This window comes from Berkeleyomyces rouxiae (assembly GCF_048999995.1).
Source record: "Berkeleyomyces rouxiae strain 22BRR77 chromosome Unknown BrBRR77_ptg000002l, whole genome shotgun sequence".
Taxonomy (NCBI): domain Eukaryota; kingdom Fungi; phylum Ascomycota; class Sordariomycetes; order Microascales; family Ceratocystidaceae; genus Berkeleyomyces; species Berkeleyomyces rouxiae.
Window position 1 is genome coordinate 3,324,061 of NW_027396492.1, and position 16,510 is coordinate 3,340,570.

Below are 16,510 nucleotides of genomic sequence, written 5' to 3' on the forward strand. Positions count from 1 at the left end.
CGCTTGCGCCATCGTTTCAGTCCAGCCAAAGTCCACAATGTATTGGGCTGGGCTGTTTCCTCTGTCGTGGCCTCTTTCGCCAGCTGGTCCGCTCGCTCGTTTCCCGGGATGCTTCTGTGGCCCGGAACCCACCTAACTTCCCAGCTTCGGCCTGGGTGTCCGTCTTTCCATTTCCGCATAAGATCCCTTGTTTCGTCTATAGCTTCCTGCGAGGTGCCCCAAACTGGGAGCCTGGCGTTCAGCCTATCCACCACGCTGCGGTTATCTAGGCAGTTGACGATTTTGATGTTCTCTGAGTTTGCAATGGCTTTGACTGCTTCGGCTGCAGCGTGTCTCGCTGCGATCACCTACGCATCTGCAACCTCTGCCCCGACCCCCAGATGCAGTTTGCCTGTGGCCAGTTCTTGCCCTTGCTTGATCAAAGCCCATCCTGAGCCGGCGTAACCTTTAGAGTGCTTACGCACATAATGTAAGATAGAAGCCGCACTAAGTAAGCAAGTCCAAAGGAACGTTCGTCTTTCTTTTTTTTTTTTTTTTGGCACAGTGGTAGTTTGCACGCTTTGTTAGATGGTTACACTGTTTGCGGACTGTCTAGGTACATACATAGTCAAGGGTTAACTGCTGCAGGATTCTACACTGCCGCAAGCGCCATTATTTAGCGCCGGTGAACTATATGTCACAGCGTGTAAACTACCGCTGCGCCAAAAAGACGAGCGCTTATTTGGACTTGCTTACTTAGTGGGGCTCCTATCTTCCATTATGTCCGCTGGGCTCTCATGGCCTCTGTGCTGTACGCTAACTGGGTAACTTGGCCTCTTCGTAGTGATCCCGACAGCGATAGTTTGACACTATCAGCCAGCGGCCGGGGACCTATTCTTCTATAATTATATCCACGCTTGTACCAGTCACGGACTCGACGCCAAATTCATTAAACAAAGATTCTCTACCGCATGAAGTCGAAAGATGCACTATCTCCGTGTGACCTTGTTGCGCTAAATACGCAGTTATATACGCAAATCGGAGCATAGTAGACTTTCCTTAGCCGCGTGCATGCTTCAGCTTGTCAACATCGACGCTGATACTCCCCAGATCCCAAAGTCATGATGTGAAATACCCAATGCGTAAGTTGCTTCGACTGCACGGTGGCCCGGTCTTTTGTGGCTTGCAAGTCGGCATGGAAATACACACGGAGTTAGTGACTTGCATTCGTTATGTGTGAGTCTCTGGCTGCCATGCCTCGGGGATGTCCACAACCTATCGCGCCTATGCTGCCCCATCCGGCTCTAGCGATGTCAAGATATCGCGATGCTTTCCGGGGTGCCAACAGTTGTATATAAGATGGACCAACATCGACTTTGAGCCGTTTATCTCTTCTGTTCTGCATCACTCGTCTCAACTCACCGCCTCCCAACAACAAGCTCTACACACTCTCTCTACCAAACCAAACTCACATTTCACAGCTTGCCCTCTTCTCTACATATTTTTTCTCTTTCTTGATCCAACATGAAATCTACTCTGTTCCTCCTTTCCACCCTCGCTCTGGTCTCTGCTCAGACCACAGAGCCTGCGTCGAGCACTACTTCGTCTGCAGCCGCCCCTATGATGACCACTCCGCCTACCCTTGCCCCTGGCGAGATTTACATAATGCCCTACAACGAGGAGCTTCTCAAGAACATCAAGAAGCCCGAAGACTTCGAGTTCCTACCAGATGTCATTGGTTTAGTTGGTAGCCGCGATGGTGTTCAGACGTCCATGATTCCTGCATGGGTGCAATATTATGATGTCCTCGTGGGTTTGGATATGCCATTCAATATCCCTCCGTTCACGAAGCTCGACCCCAACGCCGTCTCTTCTATGAATGCCGAGCCGACATCTTCGGAAGCTACTTCCACTACCACGTTCGCTACTGTCGTCCTCCCTACTGATGGCACGAAGTAAAAACATCCCCACTGTTTCCCAAACCCTTTCCGCCACTGCAACCCCAAAAACTAACTTGATATGTCACTTGCTTCGCAAGCGCCAATGAGGAATGGGACTGGGTCTAGAGCTCACGAGGTGATCTGGATTTCATGGCTATCGTCCCTTGGTTTGTCATTTGTTAGCTCACGGATTACAGGCTGTGTGCTATGTTTTTGCTATAGACCGATAACTAGACTATCATACGTACAAGCGCCAATAACTAATAACTACCTTGACTTGACTTGACTCTATTTTACGTGACTAAGCTACATGAAATGTGTTGTGATACCAAGGCCCAGCCACAGAGCCAGCCACGGCTCAGCCACATCACGTGACTACACACATCTACCTGCTATCCCTGGATGCATGTGAACCCGTTTCCTGCTCCATAGAACTCTCTCTCTAATATACTTCATTTCTATGCAACATCTGAACAAACAGGAGGAAAATTACAAAAGTTGCAGCAACGGCCATGCCCGCAAGAGGACAAAACCACGCGTAATCCGCCCGAGACAACACCCCGTGCTGAGAGCTGGTGGCCTTTTAGACTAGACTTCACGCGGTTTGTTGCAAACCAAAAACACCAGGTAACCAACCCTGGAACCCCGCAGGTTTGCCCCCGGGCCGCGCTGGACGGAGCGTCTTCCTGGCTTCTACGCCGGTCCCTCAAAAGTCACAGGAGATGCTTGAAGCCTTTGCGAACCTGCAATTGCTGACCGCCCGGGAGTTGTTCGGAAGATGACATCATCCGACTGCTTCCGTCCGGAATATGCCGTCGTATTGCTGCGAAATAACAGTAGGTAGACGTAAAAGAATAAAATAAATTCAAAATCAAAAATCAAAAAAATCAAACAGGAAGTCTGTGTAACCACGACATGGCATGTCCCAAGGCTCACAAGTCAATAGGACTCAACCATCCGGTCAACACACTCAATATACAGATGCACCCTTCTGTTACAGACTAACTCAATATTAAAATATCTCAGTATCGCGCCACCCATCCAATCCACGTGCTCCATGGTTGTTCACATGCCCGCTTGCCTTTTTCCTCAGCTACTGTTCATAAAGTCCAGGACCGGAGTAATCTTCAGACCCAGACCAACAAGCCTTTCGAGCGTACCGTCGGCTTCCAAATCCTGCGCCGACCACTCGGAGCGCCTGCCGAGCGGCAGCTTGCGGTTCTTCTTGAACGCCTCGTTGACGGCATTTGTGGCGAGAGAAATCTCGTGCCACTTGTCTGGGAGCCCGTCTTTACGTGGACCTGAAGCGCCGCCGCCGCCGCCGCTGCTGCTGCTGCTGCTGTTTGTCTTGGATACCACCATGGTCTTGTCTTCGGTGAGATGGCTGGAAAAGGACTGGTAGGAACAGACTTCTATGCGGTGGACGTTGGCAGTGTCTTCATACACGTGGCTGGACCGAAGAACTAGACCCGATATCTGGACAGAGCTGCTGCTAAGATTTGGATACAGAACTGAGATGTTACCGGATTTCACGTTATTTACTCTACCAAATATATGTTAGTCGTGATGTAGAAACCCCCCCCCCCCCACAAAGAAAAAAGGGAAAAGAAACAAAAACTTACTGCACCGACATCTTGGATTGAAGAAATTTGATAAAATCGCCATGCTTGGCCTTCAGGAACTCAGTATCCGATACAGATACAACCACACACATATCGTTCAGGCTCTCAGGACAGTGGACATTGATACGACCAATCTCCGCGCGCGCTGGCGCAAACCGAATTGAAGGCTGAAAGCTGGCGCTTGCTCTAAACGAGACAATGAACGCTTCGTCACAGGAGGTGCACGAAAAGTCCAGGTATGTCGTGGTATTCCTAAACTTGAATCCAAGCCCGGCAATCTCAGCCTCAAAGGCCCGCATCTCCGAGTCGACGGTCGTCATGATAGACGAAAAGGCCACGGCAGGCCGGTCAGGCGAATCAGGCGAGTTTAGAAACATAATCATCTCGTCAGGCCGAAAGCCCACGGGATCGTCCATGTCGAGAGAGTTGATGCTTTCAAAGGCCGGTGAATCGCTGCTGATGATGAATCTACCAAAGTTGAGTTTCAGGCCAACTTCACCCCGCCAAAGACGCGCGCGATTAAGAAAATGGGCCAGGTTCTTCAACAAGGACGAATTGAATAAACTGCGGCTTCGGACACTAGACAGCACATCAATGGGCGTTAAAAAGCCAGGTGCGCCAAATGATTCAGGCCCATCCACGAACCGGTTGCTCTGGAGTACATCGGCTGGCTCAAATATGACGTTGGGGATAGGAGGCTTCGCTGCCACGGCGAGTCCTGAGCCGGATCGTGCACATGGATCGGGCTCGTTGTTTTCCAAAGTCAGTTTCATCAGGGCGTCTTGGAGTCCAGAATTAAATTCCTGGCAAGTCATGCCACGGACAGGAACAGACTCGATATCTAGGCGTGGTTGTTGGGGTTTCGGCTGGCACAGTACTAGGCTTTTATCGTCGATATCTCCCGCGATCATGCAAATGCGACAAGACGATAGGAGAAGGGCAGCGGTATCACTGATGAGATGTCTTCCCGAATTGATAAACATGGGTTGAGGAAAACCAGATTTGTCAAGACGCTGAAAGGCCAATTCGTATCTCTTTGCTTTGGAGGGTTGAACTAGATTAATGGGCGACTGTGAGGGATACTACGAATAAAGCAAGTTAGTCGTCGCGGGTTTCTATGTGCAGGGTCGCAGTTGTCGCATACTTTTCCTTCCTCTAGTGTATTCAGTCTCTGAAGAGCTTCTTGAACAGCCACCTCTGTATCCGCACCAATGTAGATAACCTGGGCTCTAGCATTGGTCGTCATGGTTGTGTTTGTCGCCTCAGCCAGCACAGCAAGCGTCTCGCCAACCGTGCCGTACTGGCGCAGCATGTCTCTCAGCGTCCACTGCCAGACACCCGCCGACGCCTCCTCCAGTCGATCCCAGACGGCGGTAAAGGGCATGCTGGCGATGGCAGTCGGCAGGGCAAAGCGGTGCATATCCATCTTTTCGTGTTCGCTCAGCGGGACGAGATCGCCGGCGCCGTTTCTGCGGCGGCAGAGGTCTCGCACCACACGGCCAAACTCGGAGGCTTCCGGCGATTCCTCGTCGCCTCCTGCGTCTGAGTCCATGTCGACATCTTGGTTTTGGTCAACGTCCCGGAGGAAACGTGCTAAAATGCTAGATATTGTCGCGGATAACAAACTGCAGGACTTGAGACGAGTGGAAACCGTGAAGACTTCGAACTCGGGATCAAAGAGAACTTCCTCAACCTAAAGGGGCCACGGCGACAGTCAGTGGTTTGATGTAAGACAGGGCGCGGATTCAACATACGTCATCGAGGCCGTACAACCGGTCAAGAATCACATCCACGCCGGATGGTGCCAGATGAACAGGCACCGAGAAATAGAGCGTAGATAGCATTTTCGGGCGCGGATAGTGTGAGGAAGAGACAAGAGAAAAGTAGAGACGACGCCGCGAGAGAATGAAGCAGCTTTATAGTTTTGACTACAAAGACAGAAGAAGCCATCGGATGAAAGACGGGTCATTGCAGACGAAGCAATTACCGGTTTCTGGTAACACAAGTCCGACACGTGATAGAGACGCCAGGCAAGTCAAATCACAAAAGACGGCATCATCTGGAAAGATAGAACACCCAAAGACTCAGCCATAGACAGGACGAGAAGGACGAAAAGGAGGTCAATAGTTATAGATAGAAAAAAATAAAGAGCAGAATACCAACAAGTTAATAAAGTCGGGAGAACACAAGAGGGAAAGGAAACACCACGGAAAGAGAAAGACCACACAATGCACCAAGGTTCCCCTTTGAGAGACAAACTCTCCCACCAAGATAAAAAGAAACCACAGAATGGATTTGGACATGTAAGTGAAAGTAAACACATAGAAAAAAAAGACTCCGAGCAGAAAAGAAAAGAAAAACAAAGTGGGAAAACACACTTGTTCCCTGAGATCAAAGATCATAAGCAAGGAACGAGGGGTAAAAAAAAGAGAAGAAAATTGAGAAAAAAGACAGCCAAAAAAGGAGGTGAACAACAAATGTAATGTCTACTGTTGAATGGATGATGTGGCTTAAAAAAAAGTATAAAGAGGAGAAAAAAAAAGAAGAAAAAAAAGAGAAGATCAAAGGTAAATGACACGGGACCTAGACAAACTCAAACTTGGATGTAGTAGACATGGCAGCCGTGTATGATGTCAGAAAAAGAGAGAGGAGAAGAAAACAAGCCAGGAAAAAAAAATCGAAATGGGTCATGACGGGGCGTTCGGAAAACAAGACAGCAACGGAAGAGAGAGAGAGAGAGAGAGACGGAGTATGGAGGGAGGCGTGCTCAGAACCAAGTCTGTGGAGAGAGACAAAGAACATGTGAGCTTCCCACCCTCCTATCCAACCGGCCGACAAAGCTATTGGGCGTCCTTGACATTCTTCTTGACATTCAACGCCCAGCGCAGCTTATCCAGCGCCTCTTTGGAGTCTGACAGCAGTTTTTCCATGTGCTGCTCGCGCTGGGCCGTCAGGGTCTTGATGTCGCGCAGCTGCTCTTCCTGTTCGCGCTTGTACGTGTTGAACTGGGCCAAGATGTCATCCTTTTGGCGCTGCAGCTCGTCAATGTTGGAGTGCTGCTGGTCGCACAGCTCGCGCAGCGTCGTGATTTTGTCGTCGTCTTTACGGCGCTCGGCGACAATTTCCACCACCTCGCTGCGCATCTTGGACACGACGCGCGTGGCCTCGTCGCCTTGGTCTTTCCAGTGCGAGGCAATGGCGTTGTAGCGGCCTTCCATCAGCTGGGCGTGGTTGTTGGCTTCATCGACCTGCATTTGGCTCGATTGGCGCAGTGTTTCGACCTCGTCGCGCCACACCTTTTCGCGGCCCAGGGCGTCCTTGGAGCGGCTGCGCTCAAGCTCGACGGCTGCCGTCAGGGACTCGACCTGGCGCTCCTTGCGCGACAGCAGCGTCTTGGTGACGTTGGCCTCGAGCAGGCGGCCCTCGTAGTCGCTAATCAGGCGCTCCATCTTTTCTTCAACCATGCGCGCGGCCTGCTTGGCCTCTTCGGCGCGCAACCGCTCAATCTGGATGTCGCGCTTGAGGGCTTCGTTGTCGCTCACGAGCTTGTTGATGACTCGGCCCGTCTTGCCCAGGCCGGCCTTGCCGATGGTGGAGTCCCACGAGGGGTCGTTGGCAGTGCCGTTCTTGGGCCCGTTGGCCATGTCTGCGGGCGGTTCTGCTGCGGGCGGCAGCGACGGAGAGGCGGGCGGGTATATGGTGTCGGACTGGTCGGCAGAAAACAGGCTGCTGTTGTTTGCTGGCGTAGAGTTGAGGTCTGAGTGCGAAGAGTCGGCACTGGTGTCGTGCCGTGCGGGATGGCGGTCGCGGGGGAGGAAGTGCTGGTTGGGGGCCGAGGGAGAAAGCGTATATTGATTGTCGCCAAAGATGCTGGGAGAGTCGGGGGCTGATGGCGATTCTTTTGGGCGGTCGGGGAGAGCCAGACTCGTCTTGTCCTGGGTGCTATTAGAGGTGCCGTCGCCGTGGCTACTGGCCATGGAAGCAGTGCTGTTGACGGAGCTGGAAAAGGCAGAGTTTCTGGTGGTGATGGAGGGCACGTCGGAGCTCGAGTCTGACGAGGCGGCCTCGAAGCTAGGAACCGTCCGGATAGTGGTGTTGGCAGCCGAGACAGTTGCAATGGCGCTGGGGGGCATGATTGAGGGAGCGGAGCGTGGTGATGGCGGGGGAGACTCGGGAGCGGCGGAGTTTGAAGAGGAGGGCGGAGGGCCGGCGGACGCGGGAAGCGATGACTGTGGCCGGGGCGGAGCGGGAGAGGACTCGGAGGTTTTCTTTCTGGAGAGCAGGTTGAGAGCCTGTTTCATGCTCTTGTCGGTTGCAGGCGAGACGGCAGTGGCAGGGGAAACAGATTCATGCGAGGAGGGGAGCGGTGGGGAAGAAGGGGCGCGGGCGTCTTTTTGGCGGTCTTTAAGAGAGTCGACGAGCGAGGAAGATCGGAAGAGTCGGAGGCGCGGCTTGGAGACTGAGAACAAGGACGCAAAGGTCAGCACAACGAACATGAGGAGGATCTCCATGTGTGGGAGAAGCAGAGCGTGCGGGTTTTTTTTTGCTGGGCGAATCGGAGGAGGAAGCGCTTGGCGAGAAGAAAAGGCAGAAGAGACGAGGCAGCTCGCGAGAACGGCGTGGCGTGTTTTGGCGGTGGAATCCGGAAGCCGAAGCTGGCGGCGGTGGAATGCTGGCTTGGGAGGAGAGAAAGACAGCCAGCTTTTGGATCAGAAGGCAGAACCAGCCAGCACGGCACGAATGGATTTGAATCATGGCAAGGGAACTTTGGGCGAGAGAGAGAAAGAGAGTGGGCCAGACGAAAAGAGCGAGGCCATTGGGAGGGGAGGCTGCTCCGAGACCCATCCCGAGCACAATCGCAATTTAAGGGCGGCCGAGACGAGAAATCGAGAGATGGAGAGATGGACTTACCAGAGAGCGAGCGATTGGAGTTTTTGGGCACGAGCAGACTGGACGGCGGCGGAGGAGAAATCGAGGCAGAAGCAGTTGATGGGCGATTCTTTTTGAGCAGTCGATTGCGCATTCTCTCGGAGAAGGGGAGGAGAAAGAGGGAGGGAGAAAAAGAAAAAAAAAGAAGGGGTAAATAATCCAAAGTGGGTGTGTGCAGAAACGAGCCGGGAGGAGGAGCAGTCGAAAAAAAAGAATAAAAAATAGGTGAGTTATTGTTTATTTTATTTCCCTGTTTGGAAGAACCAGAAAGACGGCGGCTGAGCAGCAACGGGCGAGACGAAGTTTTTTTTTTTCTTTTGGCGATGAAATGGCTCTTTCTGCGAGATCGATGACGAAGAATTGAAGAAGAAGCACCTTCAAGCGACTCGACAGTCAAAAAAGGAGACGGACGACCTTTTGCTTAAAAGAAAAAAAAAGCAGAGGGCTGACGACATGCCTGCCTGTACGGGTTAAAAAAAAACAAGGAAAATAAAGAGCTTGGAGCCTCATGTCATGCCGTGATGCCAGAGAACGAGAGCGAGAGAAATGCCTGCTCGAGAAGGCCAGGCGAGCCAGCCCGCAGCGAGGACCAGAAGCCCGTGGAATTCGATCTACGTCTGCACAAATACAGGCATCCATACTCGGGCAGCCCAGGGCCTTGAGGCACATCCATCAGATCTGGATCCAGCCTTGGGACCGCAACAACAGATACAGGCCTCCCTCCTCTGCGTGCTTTTACTTGATGCTTCTGTGCTTCTTAGAGAGCAGCTGAAATCCGCTCTTCCAAGCTCTTCCAAGGTCCAAGGGGGGCTCCTCTGCTCTCCTCTCCTCACCTGGCCTGGCCTGGTTCCTGCATGTCAAAACAAAAAAAAAAAAAAAAGAAAAACACCTACTTATTCCTCCCCTCTCCACGAAAAGCTTCAGCCAACTCTTCACCCCGGCAACCGCCACCCACCTCTTCTCTTGTCTCTTCTCCTGCTCCTCCTCCCCCTGGCCGCCCAAAAGAATATACACACTGCAAGTCCACCTTTTTTTTTTCTTTTTTTCTCTTCCAGGGATCGCCTTTCTCCCCTGACTCTGCCTCCCTCCTAGCTGGTCTGGGTCTCTTACACCATCAACCCTAGTATAACCCTTACAACAATCCAACCCTCAATCGACTCATCACCATCACCAACAATCTGATCTGGTCTAGGAACAACAACGAGGTCTGGCTCTTCCCCCCACCCCGCATCTGTGCATGTATTACTCTATTAAACAAAAGGGCAGCTATCCAGTAACAGCCTCAGCCTCCATTCCATCATCACTCCCCGTCTTCTTCTTGTTTTCCACCTCCTGCGCCGCCGCCGCAAGCCACTGCGGCCGGAACTTGGACAAGTATTTGCCGGCCATTGACCGCGCATCTTCCACTACACACGCCAAGTTAGATTCTAGAAACAACACACAACATAGGAGGAAAACACGTAAACTTACCATCCATCCAAATGTCTTGAATCGCATCAAGCGCCACTTCCTTGATCGGCGGCCGCATCATCACCAGGTACAACAGACTGTTCAGCACCAGCGAGACCACCGTCGGGTCGCGACACGTCTGCTTGACGCGCACGAGAATCGTCTTGCTGAGCTCCGGGATCTCGGACAAGAACCGCGTGAGCACGCGGTCGCCTGGGTGGAGATACGGCAGGAACCCGTCCAGTACGCGTAGCACTAGTTGGTGGTACCGTGACTCATGATGGTTGCCGCTGCCACTGCCACTGTCGCTGCCGTCGTCGTCCTGGGCCTTGGCGTTCCGTGCTTGCACCCGGTCATTATACCACTCCTCGCAGAGCCATGTCACCGCCACGTCAATGCGTTTGCGGAAGTCGGCCATGATGTACTCAAAGATGACATCACGCAGCCCATTACTCAGCGCCGGCGGCCCGGACTTGGCCACCTGGTTCTTGCCATTTGCTTCGCCGTCGTTTTCGTCGTCCGCCTGGACTGCTTCCAGCTTGACACTGCCGTCGCTGCCGTCCGCGCCGTTCCCCGTCGGCGGCGAGCCGCGGCTGGCAATGCGAATCAGCGTCGTGATCCACGAGTCGCGATCGCCCGTGTGCGCCGCAAACTGCCGCCAGCCTGTCTTGGATTTCTTGGCAGCTGCATCGTCGCTGACGGCCACACAGTCTTCGAATACCTGGTGCAGTGCAAGTTGACCCATGCCCAGCGCTGCCTCTTGTGTTAGAGGAGGCGCCGACGAGAGCTTGAAAGCTTCTAATGACGGCGTTTCCTCTGGTCTTGTAATCAACGCTTGTGCTGGCTCGTAGTCCATTTGATCCTGCGCCTGGCCATCTTCCTCGGGCCCGTCGAAATCTGGCTCGTAGTCCTCGTCGTCATCGTCGTAATTCGCCCCGCCTGCTGCTGCTGGCGCCGGCGCCGGCATCGGCGCTGCTGTAATTGAATTTGGTGGAGGAGGCGTAGCAGAGGCAAGTTGTTCAAGTCGTTGTCGAATGTCCCCCAACTTGCGGTCTAGCACGTGTGGCTTGATCGAGGCCAGCGCTGATATCACGATGCGAGACACAAGCGGCGGTGGTAGAGTGTGTACGTCGAAGCTTTTGACGGTCTCCGACGCGGTTTTTGTGAGCGTGAAGACGTCGCCGAGTGTGTGGGGGCCAGGTCCCAAGGCAGGAGTCTCATAGTCCTCCTCGGGCTGCCGGGGTGGCGGCGGAGGGAATGGCGGTGGCGGCGGCTGGGCCATGCGCTGGCGTTTGGGATCTGAATGCGGGTGCGGGAGCGGCTCGAGGGGGCGTTTGCGACCGGCGTCTTCTACGGCGCTGGGACCCTTGACCGTCAGCCATTCAAGTCGTTGGTGGATTCGTTGGCTAAAGGGATTCTGGGGATCGCGTTTCATGAAGCCAAGGAGAAAGATGCGGATGGTCTTGACCAGTGATTTCATCATGACCATTTCTTTGGGAGACAGCGCAGCCGTGGTATTTTGGTGGGGATCGAAGTTGATGACCACGTTGAGGATTCTGCTGCCAATGTTCTGGCGCGCACGAACAAGGATGGCGAGACAGTTGAGCGTGGCATCAATGAGCAGACCGTCGCTGGAGACCACATTTCTGCAGGTAGAAAGAGAGTTAGATGTGGCTGTTGTCAAATACTCATGCCGTGTACGGCCCAAAAAAAACGTACATCTTGTTGTCTTGCAGAGTGCCCATGATGCGGTCCAAGAGACCGTGGGCCTCGGCCTCGAGCATGCGACGGTCGAGAAGGCCGTGGTTCGCGGGGACGCGATCGAGAGAAATGTCCATGGCGTCGTTGCGCTGCCGTGTGTCAGAAGAGGTCTCAAAGCAGGTGGTGTGGGTGCGGTGGCCGCCATACCTTGGGCTCGGTGCCGATAGAAGGAGTCTGGGCCAGCACAATTCGTTGCGCAAACTTGATGCAGCATATGCGAACAGATGGACTGGCGGTTTCCCATATGCTGAATATCCTCGACTTGATGTCGGTCATCTTTTGCCATGTGATGTTGTCATACGAGTTTTCGATGCTGCGTGAGGGTGAGTGAGATGAGAAGTCAGAGAGGGCTAGACCAACAGAGCAGCGAAAGAGACAAAAACACTTACGTCCAGCGCAGAGTCACGGGATATATGCTCGCACACGCGAGAATGATGCTCCGCAGGACGTGGAGATCCTCGTTTGGATTGTGGAGGACGGTTTCTAGCGTGTCAATGACACCGCTGACCTGCATCGTCTCCTTTTCCTTGATGGACAGCGCCGGCGTCGCAAAGGCTTCGGCCAGAAAGTCGGCGCCCCATCGCCGCAGCTCTACCAGCGTGTTGGGCTGCAGAATCGGCAGGATGCCCTTGACCACGTCGGGGTAGAACTTGACGTCGGCGAGGACCAATTTGCGGGCGTCGTTGAGCTGGCGAATCTGCTCCTCGACGCTTGCCGAGCCGGCCATGGTGGAAGGGCGATGTGGGGGTGTTTGGCGGGAGGAGGCGATGTCGGGAGGAGAGGATCGGGCGGCCGGGACGAGAAGCGCGAAACCAGACGGGGGCCGTCGCTATTTCCGGCTCAAAAACTAGCCAAGGAGGGAAAAACGACGACAGAAAAAGAAGCCGCGCACAGAGAAAAGGCCGACCAATTGGTGCGACTGGACGAGGTGCTGGCTGCAAGAAAGGATACCAAAGGTTGGAAAAACGAAAAAAAAAAGTGAGTTGAGATGAAGCTCTCCAAGAGCCAACAAAAAGAAAAAAAGGATGCGGCTCAAGCCTTGTCGCGATGCTTCGGCTGGGAAGCTGCCGCGTTGGAACAGGAGGAACCTCGCGTGGCCCCAGAAAAAGAGCACCGAAAAAAAAGCGGCAACAAGGGGAAAAAAATAAATATGCAGCTACAATGATACCAGCAGCCGTCTGAAGCACACAGAACAATGTGAACAATACTTGAACGCAAAAAAAAAAGAAATTTAAAAAAACTTCTGTTGGCTTCACAGACCACGAAGCTTTCGTTCTGTCCTGTGTTCATCGTTTCGGAAAGCTGCTGCTACAAAGCAACAAAGCCAGACCCACTCTTTGCACGACGTCACCAGAGAATTTCGAGTTTAGCCGGGCTTCACCCACCGCAGCAAAAGCCGTCAAATCAAGCATCGCCAGCCCGGACGACGGACGACAGACGACAGACTGTATTTGCCTTGCATTTTTTCTGTGTTTGCTGGGACGCCAGTGGGAATCAGAGAGTTTGTATTTTGCCTCTCCATAGAAGAACACCACCCGCCAATATGCCTGCGTAAGTACCCCCAAAACCTCGTCCGTCTCCGCCTGGAACCCGCCCCAGCCCCGGCTAACCCGCCCGCGCCCGCGCCCCCGTCCGCAGCAACAACTCATACTACACCCGCAACTTTGGCCAGGGCCAGGCCCTGATTCGCGCCCGCAAGCCGTACCTTGTGCGCAACGCCCTGACCGGCGTCGCCCTGACCGGCATCGTCGGCGCTGTTTGTACGTGACCGAGACTGAGACTGAGGATCAAAGGGCTCGACGGCTCTCCTCCCCGTCTCTCTTCCCAATTGCTCGCCGTGTGCTGACTTCTCTGTTCTGCGCAGACTGGTACACCCTTCATGCCGTCGGCCAGGAAAACTTTGACGACGTCAAGGTTCCCGATGCGCCGGGAGCGGCCTCCAAGTCATAGCCGGGCGCTGACACTGCCGCTTCTTGTATTCCCGCCCCTGATTTCTTCTGCGTGTTTCTTTTGTCTTTGTAGTAGAAGCTCTAGAGATCCGGGTTCCTGTCTGTGTGCCCTAGACGGCATCATCATCACCAGCTCTGTTTCTCTGTGTACATTAATTAGTATCTGCGTTTGGCATTCAAAAAAATGGATTCACAAGTCAACCAAATCTAGCCTTTTGTTCTTCTTCTTCTTCTTCTTCTCTCTCTTTTGAATAGAAATGCCAAAAACACTGAGAATTATATGTATTTCGCTCTTTATCATTGTACTACAAGCCACCCGCCTCCATGAAAAACCCAGAGACTGTCAAGCGCTTGATTCAACACTTTAACCAAAGCCACGACGAGAAACACCGACAGACAACACAAAGAGGAGAAAACCGTGCGTTTAGAGACAAGGCTTAAAATAAGAATATAAAGATACGCTCCATAGGTGCCAACATGCCCAAAGCAAGAGAGAGAGAGAGACGGACAAATCCACAACAACAAAAACGCCACTGGGTCCAAGGTATAGTAGTGATAACAACAAAACAAAAAGACAAACAAAAAAACAAAGAAGAAAACAAAGACAATAGCTCAGGGCCTTTGTCTGCCGCTGTAGCTTTCATACCATGCGCACGCCATGTTCTGGAAGCCATGGACGATAATGTGTGCTTGTCATCTCTTCCAAGTTTGGCTGACTGGCCAGCGACACATTTCGCTCGTGCGCGTCGGCCTCAATAGTCTTGTCACAAAAGACGTATTCAGTTGACTGTAGCACACACTCCCACTCACGCCCACGTCGCATCCATCGGCGGCCGGAGCGGCGGCGGCACCACGTTACTTGCCACATGGCCGGGCAGACGAGATCTACTGGGAACCGTACCATGGGCCAACGCGCTCCCCTCCTTGGTCTTAGCCTGGCTGCTGCTGCGGCGGCTGGACGCACCGGACCGGGCGCTTGTGCTCTTAGAACGGTCGGTAGACGTGGCTGCGCTGGCTGGGGCCGCGTGGCGGTCCCCGGGTGTGGATTCCGTTGACGCTGGCGGCGGCGGAACGCCGGTGGAGATGGAGGCTGCGGGAGCTTGCAATCGGTCTCGGGCACGCGAGGAGGCTGGGTATGAAGCGGCAGGGATCGGGACCTGGGGAGCATGGGCCGGCATACTGGAGACCGGTGCCGGAGAAAGCTGGTTCTGCGACTCGTGCATAGCATGCTGCAAAGGTACACCATGTCAGGATTGATTGATTTGTTTGTTTCCCATCCCCCACCAGGCTCGGGAAAGCAAGGGCGTTCAACGCCTTACCTTGATGGCACTGAGGTCGTCCTCAACCTCAAGTTCGCTCGCACCTAGCATCATTGGCACGGCAGGGAAGCCCACGTGCTTTGCAAGACCGGACAGGATCGACACTTCTGTATTATAGGCGATGGCGTTGCGGGCTTGCTGTGCGGTCGAGGAGGGGTAGGGCAAGGCAACATCGGGAACACTATGCGCTTTACGGCGAATGTTCTGTGTGTCATACCAATCCTTGTTGAGCAGCTCGAGGAACTCTTCGCGCTTTTCACGCATGCCCTGGTAAAACTGCGACCAGATCTGTGTTCGCGTTGCAACAGCCACCTGTTCGTGGGCCTGGAGTATGTATTCGTATTCCTTGTCGATGTGGCCAATCTTGGTCTGGAAGCGCTCATCGATGCATTGTTTCATAGCAAGATATTCGGGGTGGTATGGTTCGTCGGCAAGAAGGGACTGCTCCTCTTTTTCGAGTTTGTCAAGGCGGTCTTTAAAGAGCCTGAATCAAGGGCAAGGTAATGCAGGTTAGCATGGAGACATGAGAGAAAAGCGTGGTGCAGTGAACCGAGTTGAACAAACCTGTCTCTAAAGGTAATAAAACGGCTCTCGATTGCAGACCACTCTTCAAGGGCAATGCGCTTCTTCTCCACTATCACCGGCAATGTTAGCATGGCCAATGTCGGTTGCTTGTCACGACTGTCAGATTCTTACACTCTTCCTCGTTTTTGGCAGCGGCTTCAGCTTCTTCGTCGACATCAGCGTCGTCATCATGATCGCTGCGTCCTTCGACATCGTCATCGCTGCCCGTGGCGGTGTTGGCGTGGCCGTTGGCAGACGCGGAAGCAGCTTCGCCCTTGACGCCGTTTGGCTGCTTTGAGTATTTGGAAGCATGGCCGCCATTAATATCGTGGGCTTTGTATTCGCCTGCAGAGCCGGTCTGCTGGTGTCCGTCCGATGAGTCGATTATGGGCGTTCGGGGCGTGGGTATCCGCGCACTGTCTCGTCCAGCCAAGGCACCCGACACGCTTCTCTTGAGATGTGGCTGGCCATTTTCAGAGGTTTCCGTGTCGGGAGACCGCTTTCGCTTCTGGTTGGCTAGCTTTGACGCGACGCTTGGAAGGGGCGACTGGGGAAGACTGTCGCTGGCGTACGACTCATCCAAGTCGTCCGACCCGAGCAGGGGCGATTTAGTGGTGCGGCCTGTCCTGGTGGGAGTTTTCTCGATAATGTGGTCCTGGTTGAATTGATCCAGAATAACGCTTTTGTGGCGCTGGATCATGGGCGTGTCATAGAGACGCTCGGTTTCTGCCTCGGTATCGTTGCCGGCGTCGGACAAGTTACTGTCCGAGTCTTGGTCGACAAGATGAGGCTTTCCACGGGCTAAAATTTCACTCTCTAGCTCCTCCTGGAGCCCGTCTTTATCTTCGACTTCGCTAAGGGGACTGGTGGTGTTGCTGGCTTCGGCGTCGAGATTCGGCTCGATGAGATGGAGGCCCGGAGCGGGCTGAGTGGCAGTGGCCATCGCGGAGCTGGACACGAACACAGGGGCGGTAGCGCTATTAAGATTGAGAGTGTCG

At 53.6% G+C, this 16,510-nt stretch overlaps 6 protein-coding genes across 6 annotated transcripts; 2 read left to right on the plus strand and 4 right to left on the minus strand.

Moving 5' to 3' along the window:
- Positions 1-1,503: 1,503 nt before the first annotated feature.
- Positions 1,504-1,938, plus strand: BROUX77_002496 (uncharacterized protein; the record flags this gene model as incomplete). The annotated part of the gene is made up of 1 exon (XM_073747042.1): positions 1,504-1,938. The coding sequence occupies one exon, from the start codon at positions 1,504-1,506 to the stop codon at positions 1,936-1,938; it is 435 nt and encodes a 144-aa protein (XP_073607578.1).
- A 1,070-nt stretch (positions 1,939-3,008) lies between these two features.
- On the minus strand, positions 3,009-5,385 carry BROUX77_002497 (uncharacterized protein; the record flags this gene model as incomplete). Its single annotated transcript, XM_073747043.1, has 4 exons — positions 3,009-3,462; positions 3,542-4,623; positions 4,686-5,234; positions 5,296-5,385. The coding sequence occupies 4 exons, from the start codon at positions 5,383-5,385 to the stop codon at positions 3,009-3,011; spliced, it is 2,175 nt and encodes a 724-aa protein (XP_073607579.1).
- Positions 5,386-6,381: 996 nt separating this feature from the next.
- Positions 6,382-8,052, minus strand: BROUX77_002498 (uncharacterized protein; the record flags this gene model as incomplete). Its single annotated transcript, XM_073747046.1, has 1 exon — positions 6,382-8,052. The coding sequence occupies one exon, from the start codon at positions 8,050-8,052 to the stop codon at positions 6,382-6,384; it is 1,671 nt and encodes a 556-aa protein (XP_073607580.1).
- Positions 8,053-9,736: 1,684 nt separating this feature from the next.
- Positions 9,737-12,407, minus strand: BROUX77_002499 (uncharacterized protein; the record flags this gene model as incomplete). The annotated part of the gene is made up of 5 exons (XM_073747047.1): positions 9,737-9,876; positions 9,941-11,565; positions 11,639-11,769; positions 11,828-11,993; positions 12,070-12,407. 5 exons carry the CDS (start codon positions 12,405-12,407, stop codon positions 9,737-9,739), a joined length of 2,400 nt encoding a protein of 799 aa, XP_073607581.1.
- Positions 12,408-13,223: 816 nt separating this feature from the next.
- BROUX77_002500 (uncharacterized protein) lies at positions 13,224-13,630 on the plus strand (the record flags this gene model as incomplete). The annotated part of the gene is made up of 3 exons (XM_073747048.1): positions 13,224-13,231; positions 13,319-13,440; positions 13,545-13,630. The coding sequence occupies 3 exons, from the start codon at positions 13,224-13,226 to the stop codon at positions 13,628-13,630; spliced, it is 216 nt and encodes a 71-aa protein (XP_073607582.1).
- Positions 13,631-14,435: 805 nt separating this feature from the next.
- Positions 14,436-16,455, minus strand: BROUX77_002501 (uncharacterized protein; the record flags this gene model as incomplete). The annotated part of the gene is made up of 4 exons (XM_073747049.1): positions 14,436-14,858; positions 14,949-15,432; positions 15,513-15,582; positions 15,645-16,455. 4 exons carry the CDS (start codon positions 16,453-16,455, stop codon positions 14,436-14,438), a joined length of 1,788 nt encoding a protein of 595 aa, XP_073607583.1.
- Positions 16,456-16,510: the final 55 nt, after the last annotated feature.